The sequence below is a fragment of the Biomphalaria glabrata genome, chromosome 14 (genome assembly GCF_947242115.1).
Source record: "Biomphalaria glabrata chromosome 14, xgBioGlab47.1, whole genome shotgun sequence".
In the NCBI taxonomy this organism is placed as follows: domain Eukaryota; kingdom Metazoa; phylum Mollusca; class Gastropoda; family Planorbidae; genus Biomphalaria; species Biomphalaria glabrata.
Window position 1 is genome coordinate 14943380 of NC_074724.1, and position 27696 is coordinate 14971075.

General features: G+C 32.6%; 2 protein-coding genes across 2 annotated transcripts; one reads left to right on the forward strand and one right to left on the reverse strand.

The window, feature by feature from the left end:
• The first annotated feature begins 422 nt into the window (after nt 1–422).
• LOC106052574 (uncharacterized) lies at nt 423–19497 on the forward strand. Its single transcript, XM_056011276.1, has 8 exons — nt 423–494; nt 3994–4063; nt 4773–5069; nt 13820–13938; nt 15198–15408; nt 16199–16261; nt 16361–16420; nt 16535–19497. The coding sequence occupies exons 2-8, from the start codon at nt 4009–4011 to the stop codon at nt 16603–16605; spliced, it is 876 nt and encodes a 291-aa protein (XP_055867251.1). The 5' UTR covers nt 423–494; nt 3994–4008; the 3' UTR covers nt 16606–19497.
• Nucleotides 19498–22057: 2560 nt separating this feature from the next.
• Nucleotides 22058–27338, reverse strand: LOC129922920 (uncharacterized). Its single transcript, XM_056011145.1, has 7 exons — nt 27208–27338; nt 26207–26339; nt 24642–24815; nt 23904–24051; nt 23426–23614; nt 22454–22725; nt 22058–22405 (listed from the first exon to the last, which is right to left on the reverse strand). The coding sequence occupies exons 1-7, from the start codon at nt 27336–27338 to the stop codon at nt 22058–22060; spliced, it is 1395 nt and encodes a 464-aa protein (XP_055867120.1).
• Nucleotides 27339–27696: the final 358 nt, after the last annotated feature.

Sequence of the window (27696 nt, forward strand, 5' to 3'; positions counted from 1 at the left end):
CATAAAAAGTAAAGCCGTTTAAAATGTACAAAGTTGAGTCCTAACCAGATTGCTTAAAACATTAAAACAAATAAACAAGTACACTAACAAACAAATAAACAATTGAATTTTTTAAACATTTCAATTCGAAATTTGTTATTGATTAAAAATCAAGTTTGAGAATCCCTGGTTGTTGTGACCTAATTACGTCATGTCCTCCTATTGTTCTGCCCTGTGTCTTTCACCTGTTACGACGAAGCTATTCAATTTATATTTTAAAGTTTCTATGTTTAAAACCGGCTTCTAATGATCAGATATCAAATATAGGCCTTTATCCTACATATAGAGAGCTTACATCGTAGGTTAAGTATTCATATATCTAGATCTAGATAATGTGTATAGATTGATCTGAGATGGATTGTTCATGGCAAGCAATCGTGTGAGTTATTAGTTCAGCATGGGATATTGAAGCAGTTTATTTTCCTTCATTAGTGTTTACAGTGCGTACTTTATTGGTAAGTCCACTATCAACAGTTCTATGTATATACTATGAAAAGGAAAATCTAATCGACATTACAGTTTGCAGTATATACAATACACTGAAGCATACGTGTGCTATCAACTTTTACATTTACATGACAAATCTAGATCGTGTCTAGTAGCTTACAATGGTTAGATCTATAAAGAAAGTCTTAGGCCTATATCAAAAAACATTTCAAATAAAGGTATAAAGTTACTTAGAATAAACTATAAAACCAGCCCCCTTACCCCTCTCCCAATCTGGTAGACAATCGTTTCGTATGTGTGTCTACATATGTAGGTCTAAGACGTCTTCAACTCTTCATTGGTGACAGTGAAAAAAAAATAACACTCCTTTTTAATTATCTCATGCAGTAGTGTCCTTATTTCAAAAACACCATTTTTTTAGGTAGTGTTTGTGATTATTTATTTCTTGTTTTAAATGTAAATACGGCAGGAACTTGCTGCTTGCCGCCCAGTACGCAAAAAGGGGGAGAAAAATTGAAGCAGGTAAGCTAAATGTGAAGATATCATGTTCTGTATCATCAGCTTAGAACTAGCAACTAGTAGGTCTAAGTGTTCATTTCATGGTTTGGTCATTGTGCAGAACACATTACTCAGGGGAAGTTCTAAAACTCTCGCTGAAACTCAAACCCTGGACCGCTGGGTTTGTAAGACAAGCGCTCTCTACCACTCTGCCACCTCTAACAATGAAAGTGATATTGTCAATATGAGCATTATATTGAATGGTTTCGGTTACACTATACTTTGCATATAATTAGTGAATGATAATTCTTTTTTTTTTTAAATAATGAGTCATGTTAATGTAGGCCTAGATAAAACACATGAACGCTTATTTTCTTAAAAGAAATTGCTATATTGTGTTTTTTTTTCCTTTATTTATTTGTCAAAAGTGTTTTGTTAAAAATATATTTATTACCAAGAAAAATAAAATTTAAAAATGTTAATTTAAGAAAAAAAAAATTTACAATTGAAGACTGCCTTTATTTTCTTTGAAGTTTAGAAGTGCTGGGTATTAGGAAAGTAGTGATCTAATGTAGTTATCACAACTTATAGGCCTACTTTCAATTCTGACGCAGAGTCTCCTCTATAAATATGTTCTATTTTTTGTATTACTTTTTTCATATTGTCTCATAAAAGAACTAAAAAAAAGGTCTACACTGAATATATGATGATGAACTTTACTGTTACAGTTTAATTGATTTAAATACACACACTGCTCCAGTCCAGGCACGTCTATTGATCATGGCCTTTTTATTTAGTACACGTTTTGATAGCATCAATTAAAGATTTTCAATAAAAAGATTTTCATATGATACCTGAAAGTCAAAATGAAAAATCTAATCGGTAAGGCTTTAGTTTCTATGTTTTACAATTAACAAGCCCTTTTTGATAGAGATTGAATTATATTATGTAACTGTAAAATTCTGAAAATAATTTGTAGATAGCATTTTATATTAAAACTTGAGAATATCTGGTAAAAGTTATTTTATACATGGGCCTATATTTGCTTTTAGTTGAGTTTCATTTCTAAATATGATTCGTGATGACAACATTGCAGGTTTGAAAGGTTTGTGGCTCGGAAGATCCAACTATGACCTACATATTTTGTCTCAATTGATAAAATCAAAGTAACGAAAAGTCACTCCTTATGTTTTATGTTCATATACTTTAGCGCCAAACCTGCAATTGGAAATGACTTATAGGGTTTGTCAGATTGTACAGAAATATTAGGAATCATGTACTTTGAAGACCTTGAAAACATAGAGCAGGGGTTCTCAACCTGTGGGTCGCGACCCCCTTGGGGGTCGATTGAAGTTTTGCCAGGGGTCGCCTAAGACAATCGAAAATGTGGATTGTTATTCTCTATTCTTCTATTGCTATATGTTTGTGTGGGGAGGGGGGTAGCGACAGAGTGGGAGATTGTAAAAAGGGGTCGCCGAGCATAAAAGGTTGAGAACCGCTGACATAGAAGAATCACCCCCTACTTAGTTATTAAATTAAGTGACTTTTGGTCCACTGGTATTGTCACCATACAAAAGAAAAAGATAAATAATTTGCTTTTATATATATATATATATATATATATATATATATATATATATATATATATATATATAATGGGTTGTATTAAGCCTATAAAGGAAAATAAAAGCATTAAATAATACATATTTTTTACGTAGGTAATTGCAGAGACTAGGTACACATAATGAAAACAAATACAAACACATATATGCATAAATGAACTAGAAAAAACAATGTTTTAGCTAAAACTAAGTCTATAACTCATATGAACAAATAGATTAACACATGGGTGCGTGTAGGACGTAATTATGCTCTTCTCTTATCCTATCAAATGCAGACGTTACTTAAAAAAAAAGATGATTACGTACTATGCGTGTTCATATGTCAATCTATTCATGCATATTAACTCTTTCTCTCCTGACTGACGATACCAACGTTGATTTGACCCTATTAAATTAAATTAAATTTTTGTTTCATAAACTTTAATTTGTGTTAAACAGAGCATGGATTCTTCTGTAATTATGTACCTAATATATCATTTCCTGATTGCATACACAAAAGTTATTAAACTTTAATCATAACTTTAATCATAACAGGGTAGTGAAATATTAATGAGCAAAATGAATAATTTCATTACGGAGAGAAAGAGTTAATCAATGACTTAAATTCTTCCCAATTCCCAATCATTTGTTTTACCGGCTGACTCAGGCAACCCATTCCATGTTCTTATAGAACTAGGAAAGAAGGAGCATTTGTACACATTTGTCTTAGCATATGGAGCAAGAAATGTGCTTTTATCTTTGTGTCTTTTAAACGAACATCTTTATTTTATAAGATAAGATAAGATAATATTTTCAATGAAAGTAAACGTTAAGTTCAATACGTCAAAATGCTAGAACAATTAGTCACGGACATGACACCTACGTCCTGTGCCAACAAGCTAGAAGTCAAGAAAAACAAAATTCCGAAGAAGAATCTTTCTGATCGGTAGAGTTCACCAGTTCATTACTACCAAGAGACCTGACACACGGTCCTATGATCTGTCTTGAAAGACACACACAACTTTGAGAAAGATTCAAGGGGACGAGCGAAGACGACTAAGTACAAAGAGATATCCCAACAGACCACACCATTGTTCGCCTAGTTATGATGACCATCTTATAGCCCTCACTTTCTGGGCCGGACTGTATGATAACGCCAAGGTTGATTTTGACAGAAAGTCATCCCCAGGCTGTTAGTTGCGTTAAACCAATTTGTTGTTTGTTTGTTTGTTTGTAAACGTTTTACATGTTTCGGATGTTCCTTCAGAGTTGCAGATAGTTTACTTTCTAGTCCAACGAAACCATCGATAAATCTGAACGACAGTCCAGCGCGCCAACCGCACGACCAGGCAGCAATCCAATTGTTTGCTTTACATGTATATTAAAGTATTATCCTTTTTTCTTACAGTGTGAATGCCTAAAGATGAAAAAGGATTATGTAATCTTGATGATATTTAAAGTTTTGACAATAAATGCAGGTACGCTATCTAACTATGTTTCTCAAGTTTGTAGTTTATACATTCTTTTATTATAAGTAACTTAGAAATTACTTCTTAGGAGTGTCTATAAAGAAACTCACTCGTTACAATAAACTAAAAAGTCAACACGTGCATAAATATGGATTAAAAGGTTATACTTTCTTACCTTAAGATAAAAAATACAGAATATAAATTTGTCTTTGTATAAAGGTGTCTGAGTATTAGTGTGTCTGAGTATAAAGGTGTATATGTGTGTCTGAGCTTAAGTGTGTCTGAGTTTATGTGTGTCTGAGTATAAGTGTTTGAGTATAAGTGTGTCTGAATATTAGTGTCCAAGTATGGTTGTAACTGAATATAAGTGTAACTGGGTAGAAGTGTAGCTAAGTATACGTGTGTCTGAGTTTCAGTGTGCCTGAGTTTAAGTATAACTGAGTACAAATGTGTCTAAGTATATGTGTGTCAGTTTAAGTGAGTATAAGATTTACTGAGTATGAGTGTGTCTTATTTGTAATTACATCCTCTCATACTAATGCTTTCATCGAAGGTTTCTTCTCTGGAAGCTTCATATTCAATTGAGTTAAAGTTTGCGTTCTTTAAACTGTCGTTGTGGTCCATATGAAAGTATGATACAAATGTTTTCCTAATAAATACAAACAACTTTACACTTGTACTGGTCAAAGTGTTCACGAATTGCTCTCATTGCTTATAGATGTTTCAACAAAACTGGTTGAGGAAGAGACTGACTTCATAATCCCCTGTTCACTCCAAGGCAGTGCCGTCCACCTGAGCCTTGATTTTAATAACAGTTACATTGTGAATGGCTTTGGAACTTGCTCTAGATCTTGGAATCAACCTTGTAAACCAAAGACAGTCGAGTGTGCGCTTACGGAGGACACATGTTTTTTCACGCTGACATCTCTACCGACGTTATTGCTTCGAGATCTGAAGTATGTCATCTGTAAATCTCAACTCAGAGTTGTCAACAAGTATGTGATCTCAGTGTTTGGTAGGCAGTTGGGCTTCTTTTTTCTGTTATGTTATTATTTACCGTAATATATTATTCTTTCACTATCTTTAAAATATCTGTGATACATATCATATTCCTATACTCTAATACGAGCCATTCTCTCTCTCTCTCTCTCTTTCTCTCTCTCTATCTCTCTCTCTCTCTCTATATATATATATATATATATTTATATATATAGCCTATATATATATATATATATATAAATATATATGTATATATATATCATGGGCGTAGCTAGGATTATTTTTTTTTTTGGGGGGGGGGGTTGAGTTTTTTTTTTCTCCCTCCCCCGCCCCTCCCCCCCCCGAAAAAAAAAATATATATATATATATATATATATGTTTGTATATATGGATGTGTGTGTGTGTGTACATAATTAATCTCTATTACATTCTGATCCTTTATTCTTTTGGAAGACGTTTATTGTGCTCAAGAATAGGTTCTTCCTGGAGTTAGTGAAAAAAGTGTAGACTCCTCGCGCTTGACAGCAAGGGGTCTGGGGGGGGGGGGGTTGAGAGCTTCTCCAGCGCGGGGCGGAGCCTAGCCGCCAAGCACTGTTTCTGGTATTGAAAGTCAACTAAATGCATATTCTAAGGTACCTACAGTGCATTATTTTGCTATTTTAAAGTTTTATATCAAAAACCTAATGTTCTATTCTTATTGACTTAGACCCTCACGCGCCGTTCGGCGCATTTGCTGGCAAGCTTTTTCCACAAAAATCTGTCACTGGCAATGTCCGAAGCCTCTTCCCACCTGCTCTGAGGACCTCCATGAAAGTGTGGCGCCAAGTTGTACTAGGATGTCATCGAAACACTTATTATGCGTAATTCATTTTGTCGGAGAACATGTCCCGCAAACTTCATGCGACGCTCTGTCACAACCTTACTAAGGTGTCGACTCCCATTTCGGTATAGGATTTCCTTGATTTAAACCGATCTCTATAACTGACTCCTACAATCCGTCTTAGCCATCTTTGTAGAGCCACATTTAGTGCTTTTCAATTTCATTCACTTTATTAATGGAGCACAGCCACTGGTAGACATGTGTAACTTCTCTTGACTACGATTTTGGAAATAGGTGACTATTTTGTTGTAGATGTTATATCGAAAATGGATGTTTTATCGTCAAAATCATCTAAAATATATCTGGTTTTTTTTTTTTTTTTTTTTAAATTTAAAACCACATTTAGCTACGGTCATAGAATTTGGTGACTGTAGTTTGCTTTAGAAATAATATTGAAGAGAGAAGCTTTCAACCTGTCACGGATGAATGTGTGTGTATGTATGTATAATCTATTTTTACAATCTGCTCGAATGACCGGAAGTGTCTTGGTTGTTAGACAGAGTCTAGCTTGAGTGTGATATGCAGTAAAGCTGATTAAAGTTTATGTGTTTGATCTAGTGGTTTAATTGTTTTATTTCGTTAACTACAGCTGAACCAGGGACACCTAGACGTATCGAGACCTAAGTAGATTCTATCGAGGTATAAGTAGATAGAGATATATATAATATAAAAGCTGTGACACAACCTTAAAACGCTATGTAGGGGGATTTTAAACTCAAAACTATCTTGAGGGGTTTTAAACTTTTTAAAAAGCCATCTGGAGGAAAGGGGTTGTAACTCAAAACCCTCAATTGGCTTGGCTACGCTCAAAGAATTTTAGTGTGTAATTTGCTTTTGTTTTATATTGAAGAGGTATTTTTTAGCATCAAACCCCTCTGAAGGGAAATTTAAACTCAAAACACCCAATAGGCTTTGCTACGCTCATAGCATTTTTATTGAGAAATTTGTTGGTTTTTTTTTATTTATTTTGAAGATTTATTTCTTAGCTTCAAACCCAGGGGGGTTTAAACTAAAAATCTTTTTGGCTATGCTCATAACATTTTGAGAGCGTAATTTGCTTTTGTATATTGAAGAGGGGTTTATCGTAAATTTTGGAGAGGGGTTTCAAATCAAAATCTTCCTTAGATGTGCTCTTGGAATTTTGGGATTGTTGTTTGCATTTTGTTTTGTTTTATAGAAGAGGGGATTTAAATGCAAAACCCCCTTGTAGGGGGTTTTCAAACTCAAAACCCCTGATAGGGGGTTTTAAACTTAAAACCCCCTGGTAGGGGTTTTCAAACTCAAAACCCCTCGGTAAGGGGTTTTAAACTCAAAACCCCCTGGTATGGGGTTTCAAACTCAAAACCCCTTAGTAGGGGTTTCAAATTCAAAACCCCTCTAAACCACCTGGTAGAGGTTTCCAACTTAAAACCCCCTGGTAGGGGGCTTTAAACTCAAAATCCCCATTGGCTGAGCTAGGGCAAGTGATGGTTTAGTATTAAAATTTCACCTAAAATAAACAAAATTAAAGCAAAAGATCAGTCACTAAACTCCGACACCCTACCTGCGGGGGGGGGGATTTCATTTCGGGGAGGGGTTTGAACCCCAAACCCCCCTGGCTACGCCCATGATATATATATATATATATATATATATATATATATATATATATATATATCACAGGGTCATAGGGCCAAAAACAACGTTACTTTTCCTTATTCTTCCTCTAGCCATCTTTTTACTGTTGAGCTGTGAGCTCTTTTGCAGACTACCATGAAAAATTAGTGTGCTTTTTTCTTGTTCAGCACTGCCGTACAGGGTGTTGGTTATGTTGGGCTGGAGTGGTAGTAGGGTCTGCCTAAGGTGGATTAGGAAGGGGCATTCAAAAGGGATCTGGTTTACGGTTTCATAAGGGTGGGCGCAGTGTCTACAAAGGGGGAGTTGTGTGAGATTTATTTTATTGAGATGGTAATTTATCAGAGGTGTGTGTCCTGTCCTTAGTTGGAAGATTGTAGATTGCTCTTTGCGGGGGAGGAAGTTAATACTGTCCAAGTTGTTAGGCATGTTCATTTCTTTGTACATGGCTCTGCCTGTGTTTCCTGATGCCCATTGGTTGAGCCACTCTCTTTGTGATTGTTGACTAACATTGACCTTAGGGTGAGGTAGTTAACAGGTCTATCTGGTTGTTCCATAGATAATCCTGCCTTTGAAAGCTTATCTGCCCTTTTCATTTCCCATGACGCCAATGTGTCCAGGGAATCACTGTTATATTATGTTGATGTTTAATTTTGTCATCATCTGGTGTATTATTACTATTAGTGTTGTCAACTCTCTTGGGCTTTTTGAGGTGCTACTGTTAAGTGCTTGAAGAGTGGATTGGGAGTCTGTAAAGACAACAATATCTGATGGTGATTGTGTCACTTCATATAGTTTGTTTTTAACTGTCTGCAAAGCTATGGTAATTGCCTCAATTTCGGCTTGGAAGTTTGAGCAGTAGTCGCCACAGGGTGCACTTATTTCAAAGTGTTTATTTGTGGGGAAGACCAGGAAGGCACTTCTAGTGTGTATGCCTTCTCCAATCCAGGACTCTACCGTTATGCTTTTTAGTGACTTATTTTCTCAACTGCAGGTGTCACTTTTGAAAACCTCCATGTCGCGTTTGCATAGATCAGTACACCTATATGCGGCTATCCTGTCTTCTATTAGGTCGCAATACAAAATGTCTTGTAGGAATCGACCTAGTGGCATGTCCAAGTCCAAGTAATATCGCAACGAAAAGAAAACAGACACAGTTCTAGAACTTAAATAACGCGAAAGTCAATTTGATTCTAAACAAGATTACAAAGAGAGTTTGTGTTACACAAACTCAGAGGCGGCCCCCGTCGAAGTCGGATCCCTGTCGGATCTGCATATTCGCAAATAATATTCAAGAGGTGATTTAATTTTGATGTAAAATGTTTTACACGTTTCGGATGTTCCTTCAGAGTTGAAGATAATTACTTCCTAGTCCAAACCTCCCGCAGGACGACGGGGGATGGGAGCGGGCAGGGTTTGAACCCTGGGCCATCCATAAATCTGAACGACAGTCCAGCGCGCAAACCGCACGACCAGGCAGCCATCCGATGGTCAAAAGTAATAATGTTTCAAAGATTCATTTGCCGTAAATTTAAATTTAAATTTAATAAAAAAAATAGTAGATTAGTTTTAGTATATTAAAACATTACAATATTGATCAAAACGTTTGGAAATGAAAATTTTTTTTTACACTTTAAGTTTAGAAATTGAAATTCTACATCTTAATCTAGTCTATTTTAGTCTAAACTAGATCTAGAAATTCTAGATCTAGACTCTAAAATAATTTTAATTAGAATATAAATCCAGATCTAGATATACTGTAATAAAAATCTAGATCTAGTTTAAAAAATCTAGATTAGATCTAAATCAAGATATCATTCCTTTTTTAAACGCGAGTCACATAACGAGGCTTAATAAACATTACTATACCGAGTTCTTTTTTCATTTCATTTGAAGAATTAATTCCATATAACGTCAGAGGGAAAAAAAAACACTACGTCACACGGCCTAGCTAGACTAAAAATCGACTTCATCATTACGAGCCATTTATCCGAGTGTTTATTGACTTTGGTGCACCGAGTGCGTTCTTTTAGCATTTCATTTAAAGAATTCATTCCATATGACGTCAAAGGAAAAAAAAACACTACGTCACACGGAATAGCTAGAATAAAAATCGCCTTCATCATTACGAGCCTTTTATCGAGTGTTCATAGACATTGGTGCACCGAGTGCGTTCTTTTAGCATTTCATTTAAAGAATTCATGCCATATGACGTCAAAGGAAAAAAAAACACTACGTCACAAGGCCTAGCTAGACTAAAAATCACCTTTATCAACACGAGTTATTTCTCGAGTGTTCATAGACATTGGTGCACCGAGTGCGTTCTTTTAGCATTTCATTTAAAGAATTCATTCCATGTGACGTCAAAGGAAAAAAAAAACACTACGTCACACGGCTTAGTTAGACTAAAATATGTTTTCATTAATACAAGCAATTTTTTCGAGGGTTAATAGACATTGGTGCACCGAGTGCGTTCTTTTAACATTACATTTAAAGAGTCCATTCATATGACGTCAAAGAAAAAAAATTCCATTACCTCACAATAGGCTAGTACTGGTACCATAAAAAAAAATGTCTTTATTTACACGAGATATTTAACGATAGTTCATAGACATTGGTGCACTGAGTTCTAATAGATATTATTTTAAAAGGATCAAAGCCACATTGTTTTTGCGTTTTGTCTGTCAGTCGGTCTGTCCGTTATCTTGATATAAAAAAAACAACTAAAAGTTATTAAAAATTGATTAACCTTTATTTTACGTTTCAAAACATCGCAATAATTTTTAGGTATGAACACAATTGAAAAGTTTATATAATAGATTGTTCCGGATGTTTGTATAAATAGTAAAAGAAAAAGAGAATTTCAGATAAATGTAATACCGTTAATTAAATTTTTTGGATGGTCTCGTATAAAAATTAGATGTACTACAGCCACGTGGAGAGATTTTCATACCTTACTTTGGTGTTTGGATTCTGTTTTCCTTAAAAATCGGAACATAATATTAACGATAATTAGATTTTTTAATGTTTTAGGTAGAAAGTTAAATGTACTGTAAGAGAGTAGTGAGTTAAAATATTTTTCATAAAAATCCGTAAAAACATTATTTCGTAAATGAGAAGATTATTTGTTTATTAATTAGAAGAGGGAGTTCAAACAATTATTTGGCGTTAGTAGATTTTTAAATAAATTCGGAAATTTCTGGCGACGATTTGTAAGAAATAAAATCCGGAACTTTCTTTATCGATTACAAAACTTCTATGTTATGTTTTACAAGAAAATTAAATGTCTAAAAAGAAATTTTCAGTAATCAATTCTAGTAAATTACTTTTTTTTAAAAGCCGTATGCGATTTCAAACAATCATTAGGCATAATTCATGTTTTATAAAACAATATCCGGAACATTTTTACACTTAATGAAATATAAGTCAGTATAGAGATTATGATTTAGCATTAATATGCTATTTACATAAAAAACGGAACAACATATTATTGATAATGTGTTTTTGCAACGTTTAAGCATAGAAATTGAATGTAATATAAGTTAGAAGAGCAAACAAACATTTGTTGGCGTTGATTAGTTTTGCACAAAAAAATCCGGAACAATCAATTTTAGATACTTAAAACTATTGAGATGTTATGGGAGGAACATTAAAGGGTAAATCAGATTTTCAATAGCTTTTAGAGTTCTAGTTTTTTAAATCTAATCGTGACGGACAGACCGACCAACAGACAAAACGCACAAAAATAAGCTTCTTTTATTCGGATGGGGGCACTAAACAAAAAATAAATAAAATCTGATTTTTTAAAAAAGTTTAAGGAATTGGTTTAGCACCTGATCATGTTGCGACGTTACGCTACTGCACGAAAATCGCTGCATAAAAAGTCCATTTAAAAAAATGTGCGTGATATTTACATACAAAGTGCATTATTAGCCTTTATAAACAAACAGAAATGTTTTCTTTTAATTTTAGCAGCTAGTTGACCAGAAAAAACGTCTTTAACTATTATTTGTATTTGTTGTAAACATTTCCTGTACATTTTAAAAATATATTTGACTTAGTGATACTGCAAATACACAAAAATTGTCCATCTTTGTTAGCATATTGTAACATTGCCTCCCTTACATTTACGTAATTGTTTTAGAATTGGTGTATTTTTATGAAAAAATCGCTTGCATAATTAATTTTATAAATTAAACGGTTTGCTTTTAGAAAACCAAAAGTAGCCGTTGCACCTAAACTTTTCAAGCCGGATTTAATGATGAAATAATATTTTTCATATCTCTTCTAGTTTTCGAGATCTGAGTGTGACAGACGGACAGACGGACAGACGGACAGACGGACAGACGGACAGACGGACATTTTGCACAAACCTAATAGCGGCTTTTTCCCCTTACGGGGGCCGCTAAAAATGTGCGTGATGTGTACATACTATTTGCATTCGAACAAAAAACGATAATGGAGTTTCTCGACATTAATTTAATGAAATACGATTCAAAAAATTTGTTGATGCCTAAAACTACTAAGAGAACAATTACCTATCCTATGCCATATACAAGCAAACTACAAATAATACTTGAAAAACAACAACAAAGCTTTTACTAAAAGTATTGTTAGTTTGGAACAGTCTCGTAATTAAATTTATAATAAGCCAGAGACAACAAAATATATAAAGGGCTAGTATAGCTTATATCACCGCTTCAGTCAAGTACTATTTCTTTCCTTTGTCTGATACCAAAAAAAATATTTGTTACCTATAATTAATTAATTATTGGTTAATATTTTAAATTGATTCTTGTGTTGTTAGTTATAAAAGCAATAATAAATTGTACAAAATTTCATCTTGATTTGAGATTGGGTGTTTGAGAAATAAAGTTTACAAACTTTTGGCCAGATAGATCACCCAGACATCCAGAGTGAGTTGATATAAGCTTTGTAATACTCCTCCACGGTTCTCATTCCAATCATTTCACCGGTCAAGTGAGGCCAAACGGACGATCTATTTCAACTTATGTTAGATGGCATAGTTAGACTAAACAATGCCTTTGTAAATACGAGAAATATTAACTGAACCACGAGGGCTAATAAACTAGTTCTAACAGAATTCACACCAATGTATAACATAGCAGCTCAAAAAATCTCATCTAGCATGGTGTCAGACGCTAAATGGTTACCTTACTATACTTTGGTGAATACAGAGCGTGAATGTATAAATAGTGAATACGAGTTATGTATGACCGGAAGTCAGGTTGTATGAGAGATCCAGAGGTTAGTCAGTAGTGGTCACAAAGTACAGCTAAAGAAATGACTATATCAAGTGAATGTAATTTTCTAATCAGTTGTTGAAGTCAGTTATTTTCTAGTCAGTGAAAGTCACGTAACAAATAATTACTTTCTCATTCGCTTCATTTATAACATTATTATTTTGTTAATTGTTTCTAATACACTATATCAGTAACTATATCAGTGATACGTAAAATTAAGACCCGGCCGCGGAAAATATTTGGCTACTATATATATATATATATATATATATATATATATATATATATATATATATATATATATATATATATATATATGTATATTTATAATATATATATATATTTATATATATATATATATATATATATAGTTCAGGTTTGATTCCTTCATCTGAGACAATACTTTAAGCCACTGTAAAGTATTTAAAGCTACTGACACTTGTCAGCTTTTCGCAACCAATGCTGATGTCCCTTTCAAAGACATGTTGGCTATTGGTCATCATTTTTGTTTTTTTCGGCATTGATTTGCAGAGGTCTTGTCTATGCGCATCACCAAGTCAGCTAATTCTTCTTCTGTCCCAGCCAAACCATCTATGTCGTCTATAACTACCCCGCCCAAAAAAACAACAACAACACACACACACACACACTTTATGTTTGGAATAAAAAAAATTTGTAGATACAAAAAATCTAATTCTTGAAAAATGTTTTTTTTTTGTCTTCTTATATTAATATAGGCTACACAATTTTATTATATTTTGATTTTGATTATAGACCAAAAAGTTTGTCTGTTATTCTTCTCAATCTAGCAATATTACATATAATATTAATGACAATATATCTCATATGTTTCTCTCTATTTTTTCTATTGACACAAACTCTATATTTTTATTTATCTTCTTGTAAGACGATAGTTTTATTTGTATATCATCTATGCCTGAATGTATCTATTATAGTTAAATATTCTACTTTAATTTTTATAATTGGTTACAATTTTCTGTCTCTCAGCCCGAGCAGAAAATGTCACTTGCGCTACACCTACACTACAGAATCAACACCTGTCTCTTACTTGCAGTGTTCAGAAAATCTTTCCTGAAGCTTCATGTCGTTTTGTTCTGCTTTCAAATGTAAGTTTGGTTTTCATTGTCTACATTCCTAAACTGTTGGCTAAAAGCAAACAACGAAGTCACACTGTTTTCATCCTTATATAAGCCTAAATATATACTGACATTTCACATAATGTAGTTTTACATTATTGTTATGCATTTTAGTTAGTTAATAAAATCCACATAGATCATGCTAACTTCATCTCGATGTAAACTATTACTAAAAGTAAGCAATAGATTATTGGCAAAAACATATATAGCTATTGTATGTAACAGTTTTGTGATACACTCAATAATTATAAATCTGAAAATGCTGCAATAACAAATTAAAATGAGAATTGTTTTCATTTAAAGTATGTACAGGACTTGTCGTATTTTATACAAAGCTAATATCAACTCACACCGTCTGTCTTTTCGTGTAAAAAGTTTGAACTTGTTTTTCTCCCATTTCCCATTCTCGGATTAAGCTAAAATCTTGGGTAAAAATTGTACCTGATCAAACATGAAAAAATCATAAAAATTATTGGTGATTAATTATTTTGTTTGATATTGAAATAAGGTGTCTAAATGAGAGATGTTGATGTATATATATTTAATTACGTTTTGACACTTTTTCTTCTGTTACTTCCCCTTCTTAGATCAAGTTGAAATTTTTCGTCAATTCTTCAAAGTCAGTGACTATACACCAATGCATCGAAAAATTAACCAAATAGTTTATCAATTAGTACTAATAACTAATAAATTAATTTTGTTTTATGTGACAGAAATGTAGCTAAACCCTGCCTTTTTCATATAAATGTCAGTAATTAGTGATTATTTCCCTTAGATAAAACTTTTGTTTGTCATCATAGTTATCATTAAATGATTATGATAATTGTGCAGTGTTTCATGTTACTGAGCTAAATTAAATTTCTGACATGGAAAAAAAAATGAGGTAGGCTATTATATTTGTTTTTGCTTGTGGAGTATTTAAAAGAAAGTTCAAATTAATATTAAAATACCAATTATTTAATTATTCTGTGCTTATTTCTATAGAACTGTATTATACTAATTTTTTTTCAGTATAAAAGAAATTATAATTTAGCTCTAATGAAGGAACAACATTCAAACAATTCTATCGTTTTAGAACAAATGTATAACTTTACAAATAAATGTATTCTCAAATCTTACAATTATTAAAAATCATTTCATCATAGAGTCTTTTCCCCGTGTTTTATGTCTCATTTCTTATCGAACTTTTCTTTCTCAACTGGTTTGTACTATTGGTGACAAATTGCCAGGGTAAAGAAATACATGGCGTGGGCAATATTACACACAGCCATAGGATTTACCTAGACCACGTCATGTACTATGAGGGGCAGTGTTCTTGGGAGATGAATACTGGACACTTGACCAGCGGAAAGTACAAGATTATCGTGTACGTCCACCCCAAAAATACGAAGTACACAGAGTTTAATTACGTCATCCAGAGAGAGTTTAATCTCCCCACAGGTAGGTCAATCTGTGGATGTTATTAGGATGACTAAAAAAAATAATTTCAAACTAAAAGTCACACTATCAGGAATTAAAAAAAATATGCTGACAATAAGACAATATATATATTATATGTATGTATTTATTTATTACATTAAGACTTAGACTAAGACTGCTTTATTGATCCTTATGTAGATTTGTTGCGATAACAAGGACTCTTTTCTCATATAAAGATAACACAACAGAAACATTCACATAAATAGAACAGACACACTATAAGGAGTTTTTTGGGCGACTACACACAGGCATCTTGGTCCTTTCATGTTTCCTGACCAAAGAATGGCGTTGATATAGTCTGACCGATGAAGGATTAGTGCTTGAATTTGTAACTTCATGGACCTATGCAGAATCAACATAACTTATAAAATAGAGTTGCATTAGCTGTATCAAACTTGCAGCACGCAATACTTCTTCAATAACACACTTTACCCTCTTATATCCAAAACTAAGATGGGATTAAAGCCATCAGCTTGAAGAGTCATGAAAATCGTGTTATAGAAAAGTAATAGCTGCAATAGTTATACTAGATCCATGACGTCTATTTACACTTGTGTGACATTACTATTTTTATTACCATACACAGCTATCATTTCAAACATAATTAAAAAAGGTACTCAGCCTATGTTAAGACAGAAAAAATGTGTGTGTGTGAATGTGTGCACTCGTGTAATGTTCAACTTTAAGATGTTTTGTTATTGCACAAATATCGTTTTTATATATATATATATTTTTAACTTGACACTTTCAGCTATTTCAACTGATACAACTCCAGTCTTTACCAGAACAACGACTGAGTCCTATGAACACACAAGTGAGTCAAGTTTTTTAATTAAACTTTTTTTTTTTAAACTTTTCGTCACTGAATGTACGTTTTATTATTATTATTTTTTTATTGTTTGAACTGGTCTAGATCCTAACGATAAAGAGCTGCCAGCCTACGCCCTCACACCAGCTGCTCTGTCCAATTCTGGTAATTTTGTGTTCAAGTACTTAGATAAACCTTAATTATTTACATAAGTTGTATTATGCAATGTCCAAATCAATCAGTTATAGAAGAGTGACTTTATTTCTCTGTTATATTTAGCAGGTCTGTTTGTTTACAGTCAAGTCCATCTCTTATGTTTGCTTGCATGGTTGACGCTAACTGTAAAGTGACCATCAAGAAACTATGCAATGTGTTTAAAAATATATTAAGTTGTTTTTCTTGTATTCATAGCAAAATATGAAAAACAAAATTGCATAGAGAGTAATTTATGTTAATTTCTATTTCCAATCAGATGAATTATATTGTATGGGAAAAACTCTTTTAAAAAGCCAAATTATTGACTTATTTGTAATCTTAGAGAAATTATTTAAATTGAATAATAATCACTTCTCATGAGTTGCCCTTATATAAACGGTGGGCCCACTAAAAAACAATAATTAAAAAATTATCTCCAATACTAGATTTTTTTTGTCTGCACCTATAACACCAAAGTTGAAGTCGTATCCGTCCCTCTGGATCCGTCATTTCAGACGACTCCAATTTTTTTTTAACTTGCGTTCAGTATCTGATGTCACAGATCATTTAATGGAGGTCTAGATCTAAGAAACACATTCTAAACTTCACATTTGGTGATTGGCATTAGTGTACCTTATTATTATTGAAATATAATATTATCAAGCTGTTTCTCATGCGTAAAATAACATGACTTTTTCTTATCTACTACATAGAAGCGAAAATACCACAGATCTATCTCTTATCCGCATCAAATTTCTTACGCATGTTTCCTTTACCTCATAGATGCTCATTAAGAATGCTTTTCGACAGATACGCAACCTGACCGCCTCAATTTTCGAAAAAAACACAAGCTCTATCAAACTTAATACTAATAGCATCGCCACATTCAAATGGTGTCAAATGAACGCTTATATTAATAAAAGCGAATAATTATTTCTTTAAATTCAGAGATCAACATATGTGGAAGAAAGTACGGTGCTCAGGTAAAAAATAAAATAGGGGGATTTTAGAGAGCGAAAGAGAGAGAGAGAGAGAGAGCGGCTAAAAAGTATGTTAGGTTAAAATAAGGTCTATTAACTAAACTTTATTTCAAATTATTTAACTCTTTCTCTCCGTAATTATTTTCCTCGTTTTAATGGTATTATTCATTTTGCTCATGTGTATTTGACTATCCTATTAAGAATAAACTTCAAAAACCTTTTTTTTTTTGTTCTCAGAAAATGTTATATTCGGTATCGATATATTGGAGAATGCATGCTCTTTTTACGCAGCACAAATTTTTGTTTATAAATCCAAAAAATCGATGTAGTTTAATGGGTTCAAATCAATGTTGGCATCGTGAATTAGGAGAGAAAGAGTTAATAGTATTAACATTTGATCATTTTTTTCCTGAGAACACACGTTGTCATTAGTGTTTAAAAGCGCATAAGGTTATATCTTCATGTTACATCTTCATGTTATATTTTCATGTTACATCTTCATGTAACACTTTTCGTCATTGTTCTAAAATATATTTTCCTCGTCAAATTTGTGTTCGCTTATCGTAGCATCATTACAAATAATTTCTAGCGATGTCTTGAGTTCATCAAGTCTTAGGAATACAAGGGGCCAATTATGAGAGTTTTATTGATTGTTATCAGGTTTGGCTTAGCAGGTAGAGATGTATATATGTATAATAAAAAATTAACTGGTGCCCTATTACGTATAGATAGTGGATAATAAATTCGCCAATCTCTCATTCTTGTTAATGTTAATATGTTCAACATAAATAAAGTCCACAAAGATATATGTTCATAACATTGGTGTGATTTATTGATGTCTGAATATCATTGTCATATTACATAGATGTAAATTTATGCAAATTGTTATTAATTGTGTGTACATTGATATTAATTTATTGTACTTCGCTGCTATATCCATGTAGAAAATATAAAATGTTATTGAAAAGACACTACATGTACTACATGATACAATGCTGACACTGACATAGTAAACAAGTGTTAAGTATGATTTCATCTTAGTTTCCTATCAACATCTCTTCCGCTAAGACTAATACTGTCAAGTAGTTGCTTAAAACATTTGACAAAGATGAATAACTACCAATGCAAAGCTTAGTAAATACAAAAAAAATCTCCAGTACATCGCTGAATGTTAACAAGTCGTACAAATAATGAAACGTGTCAGCAATAATTTTTTTTTCTTTGTAATTGTCATTCTACTTATGGCTTGTATCCCAAAACAGTTGGGTCAGAGGTGAGGACGAAGTCGGCAAACATGGGGCCGCATGCTTCTTCTCCGCCTTTAAACAACTTCTGGAGTCACGGTGTTTAAACAACGACATGGTTGTCCTGCCAGTTCATTGGAATCAATCCTTAAGTACCCAAAAGGAATTATATTTTGCTTCCTTAAAGACCTGTTTCCTGTTACCACAAAGGCGCCACGTTAAGGCTGAGAAGTGTGTCCCTCGCAGCAGTGGTATAGAGATTTATCGTAAAAGTCTAGACACTATCAATACAGAAACAAATAATACTCATACACAGGAGTTGTTTGTGCTTGATAACACAATTATCTAGTGATTATTCTGATTGAAATATCTGTCAAAGACTTATAAATAAAATAAACATACATATTTACAGTTGACAAAATATCACAAACTAGTTCTCTTTTTTTTAGAATCGAAATAAAATAAAAGTACTTTCGATCTTGAGAGTTCTTAAGGCATACACTAGATGAGTAATTTGTAATGATACATTGTAAATGCTTCAGTGCAGATTGTGTACATTTAAGAAATTAACTCTTTTTATGTTTCGTACTACTGTTTTTCTTTTTGTTGAAATAGATTAAGTTATTTAGGGTTAAAATAATTTTAAAAAAATATGCAAATTCGTGTAAATATAGAAAACTAATAATACATTATCATTTTCATTAAATTTCGAAAAAAAAAATGTTTCTATAAATGTTTTCATTTGTTAATTTTTATACTGTTAATATTGTCTTGGAAAGGTTTTTCATTTTGTCTGCGTATGTTATGAGGTAGAAATATAAAGATAACCGAGCTACGGAAATGTTGATAGAGGTTCTGTCTATGTGTTATTGATGTTATGTGAAATGTTGATAGAGGTTCTGTCTATGTGTTATTGATGTTATGTGAAATGTTGATAGAGGTGTCTGTCTGTGTTTTTGATGTTATGTGAAATGTTGATAGAGGTTCTGTCTATGTGTTATTCATGCTATGTGAAATGTTGATAGAGGTGTCTGTCTATGTGTTATTGATGTCATGTGAAATGTTGATAGAGGTGTCTGTCTATGTGTTATTGGTGTTATGCGAAATCTTGATAGAGGTTCTGTCTATATTGTTATTGATGTTATGTGAAATGTTGATAGAGGTTCTGTCTATGTGTTATTGATGTTATGTGAAATGTTGATAGCTGTTCTGTCTATGTGTTATTGATGTTATGTGAAATGTTGATAGCTGTTCTGTCTATGTGTTATTGGTGTTATGTGAAATGTTGATAGAGGTTCTGTCTATGTGTTATTGATGTTATGTGAAATATTGATAGCTGTTCTGTCTATGTGTTATTGATGTTATGTGAAATGTTGATAGAGGTTCTGTCTATGTGTTATTGGTGTTATGTGAAATGTTGATAGAGGTTCTGTCTATGTGTTATTGATGTTATGTGAAATGTTGATAGAGGTTCTGTCTATGTGTTATTGGTGTTATGTGAAATGTTGATAGAGGTGTCTGTCTATGTGTTATTGATGTTATGTGAAATGTTGATAGAGGTTCTGTCTATGTGTTATTGGTGTTATGTGAAATCTTGATAGAGGTTCTGTCTATATTGTTATTGATGTTATGTGAAATGTTGATAGAGGTTCTGTCTATGTGTTATTGATGTTATGTGAAATGTTGATAGAGGTTCTGTCTATGTGTTATTGATGTTATGTGAAATGTTGATAGAGGTTCTGTCTATGTGTTATTTATGTCATTCTAAATGTTGATAGAGGTTCTGTCTATGTGTTATTGATGTTATGTGAAATGTTGATAGAGGTTCTGTCTATGTGTTATTGATGTTATGTGAAATGTTGATAGAGGTTCTGTCTATGTGTTATTGATGGCATGTGAAATGTTGAAAATTAAGGGACGGGAAATATTTTCATTCTGAAGCAAGGGCTATTCTCATTCATCAAACAATGGCAACCTTTGAGAAATTGAATTTCTTTGTTTGGATATGTCGCCCAATTTAAATATAACTACTAAAATAAAGAGATAATAGACATGCAATTATTATCTTAAAGGAAATAAGGTTTATAAATATGTATTACTCAACGGGTCCACAATACATTAAATAGTATGACAATAATATTAAATTACAATAAGTTGTGTAATGTACAAGAATATATTCCGTGTAAATCAGTCATATTGCAACATTTCAAAAAGGGTCGGTTTTGTATTTCCAGATAATAATCACCAAGGGAAAAAAAACGTTAATGATTTACATCTTCTAGCTAACAATTCTAATTGCTTGTATTTCAAAGGACGAAATTTAGTTTAAAATCTCTTATACTAATTAAAAAAAAAACAAACTTTGCGCCAACATAGATATTAACAAACTAAAAAATAGTTTAACAGTGGTGCAGAAAAAAGAATAGGTTTAATATACCATAGAAAATATGTGATTTTTTAATGTCTATTATTTTTCTTAAGAAATCTCAGCATTAGGGGTGTGGTGGCTGAGTGGTTAAGCGCTTGGCTTCTGAAACTAGGGTCCTGGGTTCGAATTTAGGAGAAGATTGTGATTTTGATTTTCAAGATTTTTGATGTACCCATGAGTCCACACAAAACTAATGGGTGTCTGACATTACATGGGGAAAGTAATGGCGGTTGGTCGTTGTGCTGGCCACATGACACTCTGCTCGTTAGCCGTTGGCCAAAGATACAGATAATTTTAACATCATCTGCCCCATAGATCACAAGGTCTGAAAAGGAAACTTTACTTAATTCTCGTAATGAACCAATGTGACAAAGGCCAATCATACTATTATATAACTATAGATTTTGTTTATGAAAATACGAGCGTCTGCGTGGGGAGGAGGCAAAGGGTTAAAATATTATAGCACTAATAATAGACATTTAAAAGCTCAAGATATAAATAAATAAAAAACTATTACAATTTTATAAATGTCAAATAAATAAACATCCCTGCTATACATTTATATTAAACCTAACAAGAGAATCACGTATATAATTAGTTCTTTATTAATTTCATTTTCTATACAACGGCATACCTACCACCATTCTCGCACATTAAAATGAAAATTTATTTCAACCAGAATATAGTCTAAAAAAATCTCAACACTGTTAATTAGAACACTGTCTTTTTTTTTTAAATTGCTGAGAAAATTTTGACCAGTAATGCCAAATATTTTTTTCGGATTGCATTAGGCTTAGAACAGTATGATACCACTAATACATTAATAAGTGTCGAATCTACTGGTGCAATCCTTGGCTATTTTATAAGTCACTTTATGGCGAAGCTTTAATGGGTTGTATAGCAAGGAGAGCAAGTGTCAAAAGGCCAGATATGACCCCGGGTCGTATTATGGGCATCACATTTTTAGAGATTTCATCCAAGTCACCAAAGTGATAGCAGCTGTTGCTACATCGTAACCACAGACAACAACAAACACTAATGTGATCATGATGATTCCTGAGTAGCCAATGGCGTTTGACAATGGCCTGTAGTCTTGAATACTTTCTTTAGTTCTCCGGAAAGAGGAGGTGTTCAGTTTGGCTACTGTCAGGTTCTTGACGATTTCCTGTCTTATCTGTTTGACAGTTTCAAGTGATGCAACGGTAGGAGTCGGCGGTGTACTAGGAAGTTTACATTGGTATGGAGGTTCTGTATCACCACTAAAGTTGTATTGGCTATTAATATATTCTTCATCAAGAAACACCTGAAAGATTTAAAAACAAACTGTTTTATCTTTTTATATCATAAACACAACTTTTATATATTTGAATAATTTGCCTACGGCAGTTTTGTAGCTGAAATATAAATAAATAAATAATGATAATATAAACAAATGTGCTGCTCTTACATTCAATGGTCGGTAGTCATCGCTGAGTCCGACTGCAGTACACATAGATGTATTGTAGATTTGGTCGTAGACATACGTGTAGACGCCGAGTGTATGCTGGTGATACTTGATACGGACTTGATAGAGTGTAACTTTAGGGTCTTCTACTTTGTACGTACATCCTGACCAGTTACTGCCTGAAAATTGGAATTTGATTATACCTTTTCACTAATTGAAACAGTGATGGTGACTTTTCAGATTCAGTGAAATCTGAACATTGATTTTAATTCGTTTCTGATAGACTTAATATAATGTAAATATGTATATTTCAAAATTAAACAGATACCATACTTATAAGCGACTCAAGCCTCCTCAAGCCGACATTTTAACCACTCAACTAGTAAGGTACTTATGAAAAAAGAAGTGTGTATAGTTATCTATTTTTTGTTTCAAACTTACTTTAAAGCGGCGATCTTTAAAAGGGACTAATTCAGCTTACATCATCACTTCAGTCAAGTACAATTTCTTTCCCTTGTTTGAGGTACCATACAAAATAAATTATTACCAATATTTAATTTACTAATTTATAAATTTATTTGTTGATTCTTGTGTTGTCAGGTAAAAAAATAATAATTTTGCAAGATTTCAGTTTGATCCGAGATTGCATATGGGAGAAATTGAGTGCATAAGCTATTTACCAGACAAACAGAGTGAGTTGATATAACTTTGTAAAAAATCGTTCATAAGATCTAAAAGTTCTTAAAATATTCGAAATTACTGCTGGGGTTTGACAAAATGGAGAACTGTCTTTAATAATGACTTTATCAAAAGGTTGTAAGTATTATAACACAGTTATAATAGTAATCACAGTAAAAAGTAAAAAAAAAAAAAACCTACCTAGTATTGACGTACACTTTAATACTGACTCTGGCTTAGAAATGTTGTTTATCTCAATGAGATTTTCAAAGTCTGTTTCAACTACTATATAGATCACAGTGTCAGGCATGGTTTCGAAATCATATTGTAGTCTCCATAGCTGGACAGGTATCAACGAGGCTGTGCAAACACTTTTAGCTGAGACATTCCCTGCCATAAACATAACATTATGTTCTGTAGATAGTCCACTACTTTCCTACTCTTGTAAGACAAACCCAAAGTGATTATATATTCAACAATATCTCCAATATATATTTTTAAAGAAACATTTCGAATTAATGATGTATTTTAATTGTAAAGTTATTTGTTAGTAATATTTACTTTTGCTATTTCAACAACTTATTTTGTTACCAATATCAAAGTTTGAAAGAAATATTTAATCCAAACGCAAAGTATTGAGTTCCATATTTTCGAAAAAAGATAGATCACATTAACTAACCAATTGGAAGACTGTGAGTTAAAGAAATATGAAAATTCTTGCTGCTATTAAAGTAGTAAAAGTATGCACTTGATAGTTCCAGGACTACAACTTCACCAACTGTTCTTAGAGTAACTTGTGATGCTCCTTCAATCTTCTCTCCAAATATCTGGAACAAAAATTAAAGTGTATATCAAGCTTCAAAATGAACTATCATCAAAAATCTTTTATATTGCTTCAATTCAACTCATACTCAGCTTACAAATAACATACATTTAATAATTTATTTTAGTAATATTATCATTATGCATTAAGAGTTTTTAAAAAACAAAGCTGATCTTATGGGAAGTACTCCACATTTTAAAGATTTTTTCAATATTGTAGGATTTTTTCCCCTTTTAAATATCAAACAAAAAAGTAATTACCACTAATTGATTATTTAATTGGATAATTTTTTATTGATTCGTTTTTTTCCCTTAGGTACTTAATTTTAAAAAGTTTCAATTGTAATCCAAGAATGATAGTTGAGAGAAATAACATAAGATCAGAAAGAAAGACAGAGTGAGTTGATAGAGGCATAAGCTTTGTATATTAAAAATGTTTACAAAACTCATATGCTTTAAAGCTAAGACAACAAAGATGCATATTATGAAAATAATTCTAGATGTCTTTGTTTGCAAATCTTTTGTCTTTGTGTTTTTTGCCGATTTGAATTACATACATGGAGGCTTTCAAGCTAGAAAACCCCACACAACTTACAGAAATCTTGCTATTATTGTGTAAAGCTATAATCTTGAATGTAACATTGGATTGTGATGGTCCTAATTGAGGGGATGGGAAACTGACGTACTGGGAACCAAAGTACTCAAGTGGTAGAAGATGGTCTAACGTAAAGTCAAGGTCATTCAGACTGCCTCCATATCCAGGAACTTCCTATTGAGGGAAATCATAAAAAAAAATGTCAATATTTGATTGAGAAAACAGGCTACTGACACATATTCAGTGATGAAACAAATAGGCAAACAACTCACCTTTAGTGCTGGGAAAAATTTGCTACCAACTCACCTTTAGTGAGCGATTTAATTGGCTACCAACTCATCTTTAATGATGGAGCAAATGGCTACCAACTCACATTTAGTGATGAAAAAAACGTTGCTACCAAGCTCACCTTTAGTGAGCGATTTAATTCGCTACCAACTCACCTTTAGTGGTGGAACATATTGGTTACCAACAACACCCTTAGTGATCGAACAAATTGGCTACCTACACATCTTAACTAAGAATTTGGCTACCTAGACACCTTCTGTAATCTACCAAAGTGACAACCTAAAAGAATTTGGTGATCAAAGAAATTGGATGCCTATCACTTTTAAAGATATTGATATAGTTATCTAATGAATTATGCATTGGACATTTTAAACAAAATAAATATCATTGCTTGTAGGTACTGAAGGACTGTAGGGGATGGATGCGGGTAGGTTTTGAACTCGAGACTATCGAAACAACAGTCCATATGGCATACCACACGACCAGGCAGTAGCACTTATACAGACGCATAGTTTAACATACACCTGCAAACAAGATTGCAAACCTTGATTCACAATCGATCTAGTTAATAATGCGCTGGCATGGAAACATTTCAGACAAATACGCAGATATCCTTAAAACATATCTTGATCGTAGTGTTGTAGTTTCAAATAGCTAGTACAACTTGCACAGGTCCCCGGTTGCGGGGATATTGTACCCTATTATTCTAACATTTTTCAATGTATAAATAGCAAAATTTGTTGGAGTAAATTAGGTTTAAAAGAAATTGCATAATTTTTATTATTTTTTTTCTGTTTATTTTTTTCTTTTTCTATTTCATTTGGGACCACCAAATTCACATCGCCTAGGCCTGCCTAGGGCCTCCAACTTTCTAAGGCCGGCAGTAGTAGTACTACAAAACCATGTCGATATATACAACTCTAACTGTAGAAGTTGAATATAACATGAAGAAAATTTAAAAAAAAACTGAATGTAACAGTTTATACTCAGCTTTCAACTTTTGCAGTGTATTTACAAACACAACGAGGCCTGAATAGGTGTTTCAGAACCCACTGGAATAATTATCTAGTAGGCGTTCCATTAAATAAGCGATTGTGCCAAGTGTTCCGTTAAGAAAAAAGTTTGGGAAACACTGCACTAAAAAATAAAGGGCACTATTCGGAAGATCAATTTTGTAACCACGTGAAAACACAACAATTACCCCCCCCCCCCCCAAAAAAAAAAAAACACAACAATTTAATTTTACGGACATTAATGAAATCTCTACGTGCTTTTACCTGACTAGTTTGCATCACTGACACTGGATGGTTGTTATAGAAATAACTCTCTTGTCTGTAGTTGTTGATGAAAACACAACGGTTCTCAAAGCCTCGCATTGTTGCAATAATATTTATGTAGGATCTAGTTAGGCTACAGAGTAGAGACAAACAAGCAAAATATAAAAATTAATATAAAAACAATACATCTCAATAATGTAGAGTTTATTTCCTTTTAGTATCAAACAACATTATAATAAATTACAATATAATTATAAATAATTAAGTAATTAAAAAAAATATTCACGCTCTTTTTAGTCATATAAAATAATTATTAAAGTTCATTCGATAATGGGCGTGAAATGACTTCAATATATATCAATTTAGAGGGGGAAAAACCCAGATATTTAGCCATATCTCTGAATATATTCATTTCCCTTGTCGGTATCAAACTAAATGATTAATTACCAATTATTTACTTTTTAAATTTTCAACTTGATTCGATAAAGGGTGTGGGAGAAATAACGTGTTCATTTGTGTAATAGACAGAATAAGTGCATACTACTGTGTATACAAATTTGTAAACATATGGTTTTTTATAGCCTAAGGTGGGACAATGTTGAGCTCTATATTTCTCCTATCTGTTTGGTTTTATCTAAATCTAAAATACGAATTAAAACAACAGGATTATCATGTACATAGAACAGAATCCTCCGAAAGCGTTATGTTATATTTTTCAAGGAAAGTTTCAACGAACACAAGTAGAAACTAAAGTGTGACATTTTGGAATGAAAACGTTTTTAGATTATATCTAAAGTAACGAACTAAAATTTTGTTTTAATTATTTTAATCTCATCATAAAATGTTTGTTTTTAAAGTCAGTATTTTTTACTTTCAAATTTACGTTTTCCAAATGTAAGACTAGTGAAGGGTAAAGCAATTGGGTTTTAATATAAAGCAGAAACTAAAGTAATAACAACGATTAATAAGGAATTGACTTAAAAAAACCCAACAAAGATGACCTGAATCTCACGTTGGTAATATTGTAGATGTCGTACACATGTGCAAGATCAAACAACTGGTTGACATTAGCTTTGTCTGGCTTCATTGACACCATAGCAACACTGCCATCTTTGTAAACAACCAAAGTCATATCAAGTAGAAAGTGTGTTATGGGAGTAGTCTGTTTTAACTATAAACCGAAACAAAAATAGCTCAAATCTTAAAACTTTGATCATCATGCCTTAAACTGACAGCTCATACTTTCAAAATTTAACTCATATCTGTAGCATTTAACTCATTCCTGAACCATTATACTCATAACTGTAATATTTAACTCATATACTTAGCTTTTAATATATACGGTTAGCATCTAAATCATACTTTTAAATTTAACTCATTCCTTTAGTATTTCAATCATTTCTTTAAATTTATTTCATACCTTTAAGATTTAAATCGTTTAAATCTTAAAGGTATGATTTGAATGTTAACGGTATAATCAAAAAGTTAAA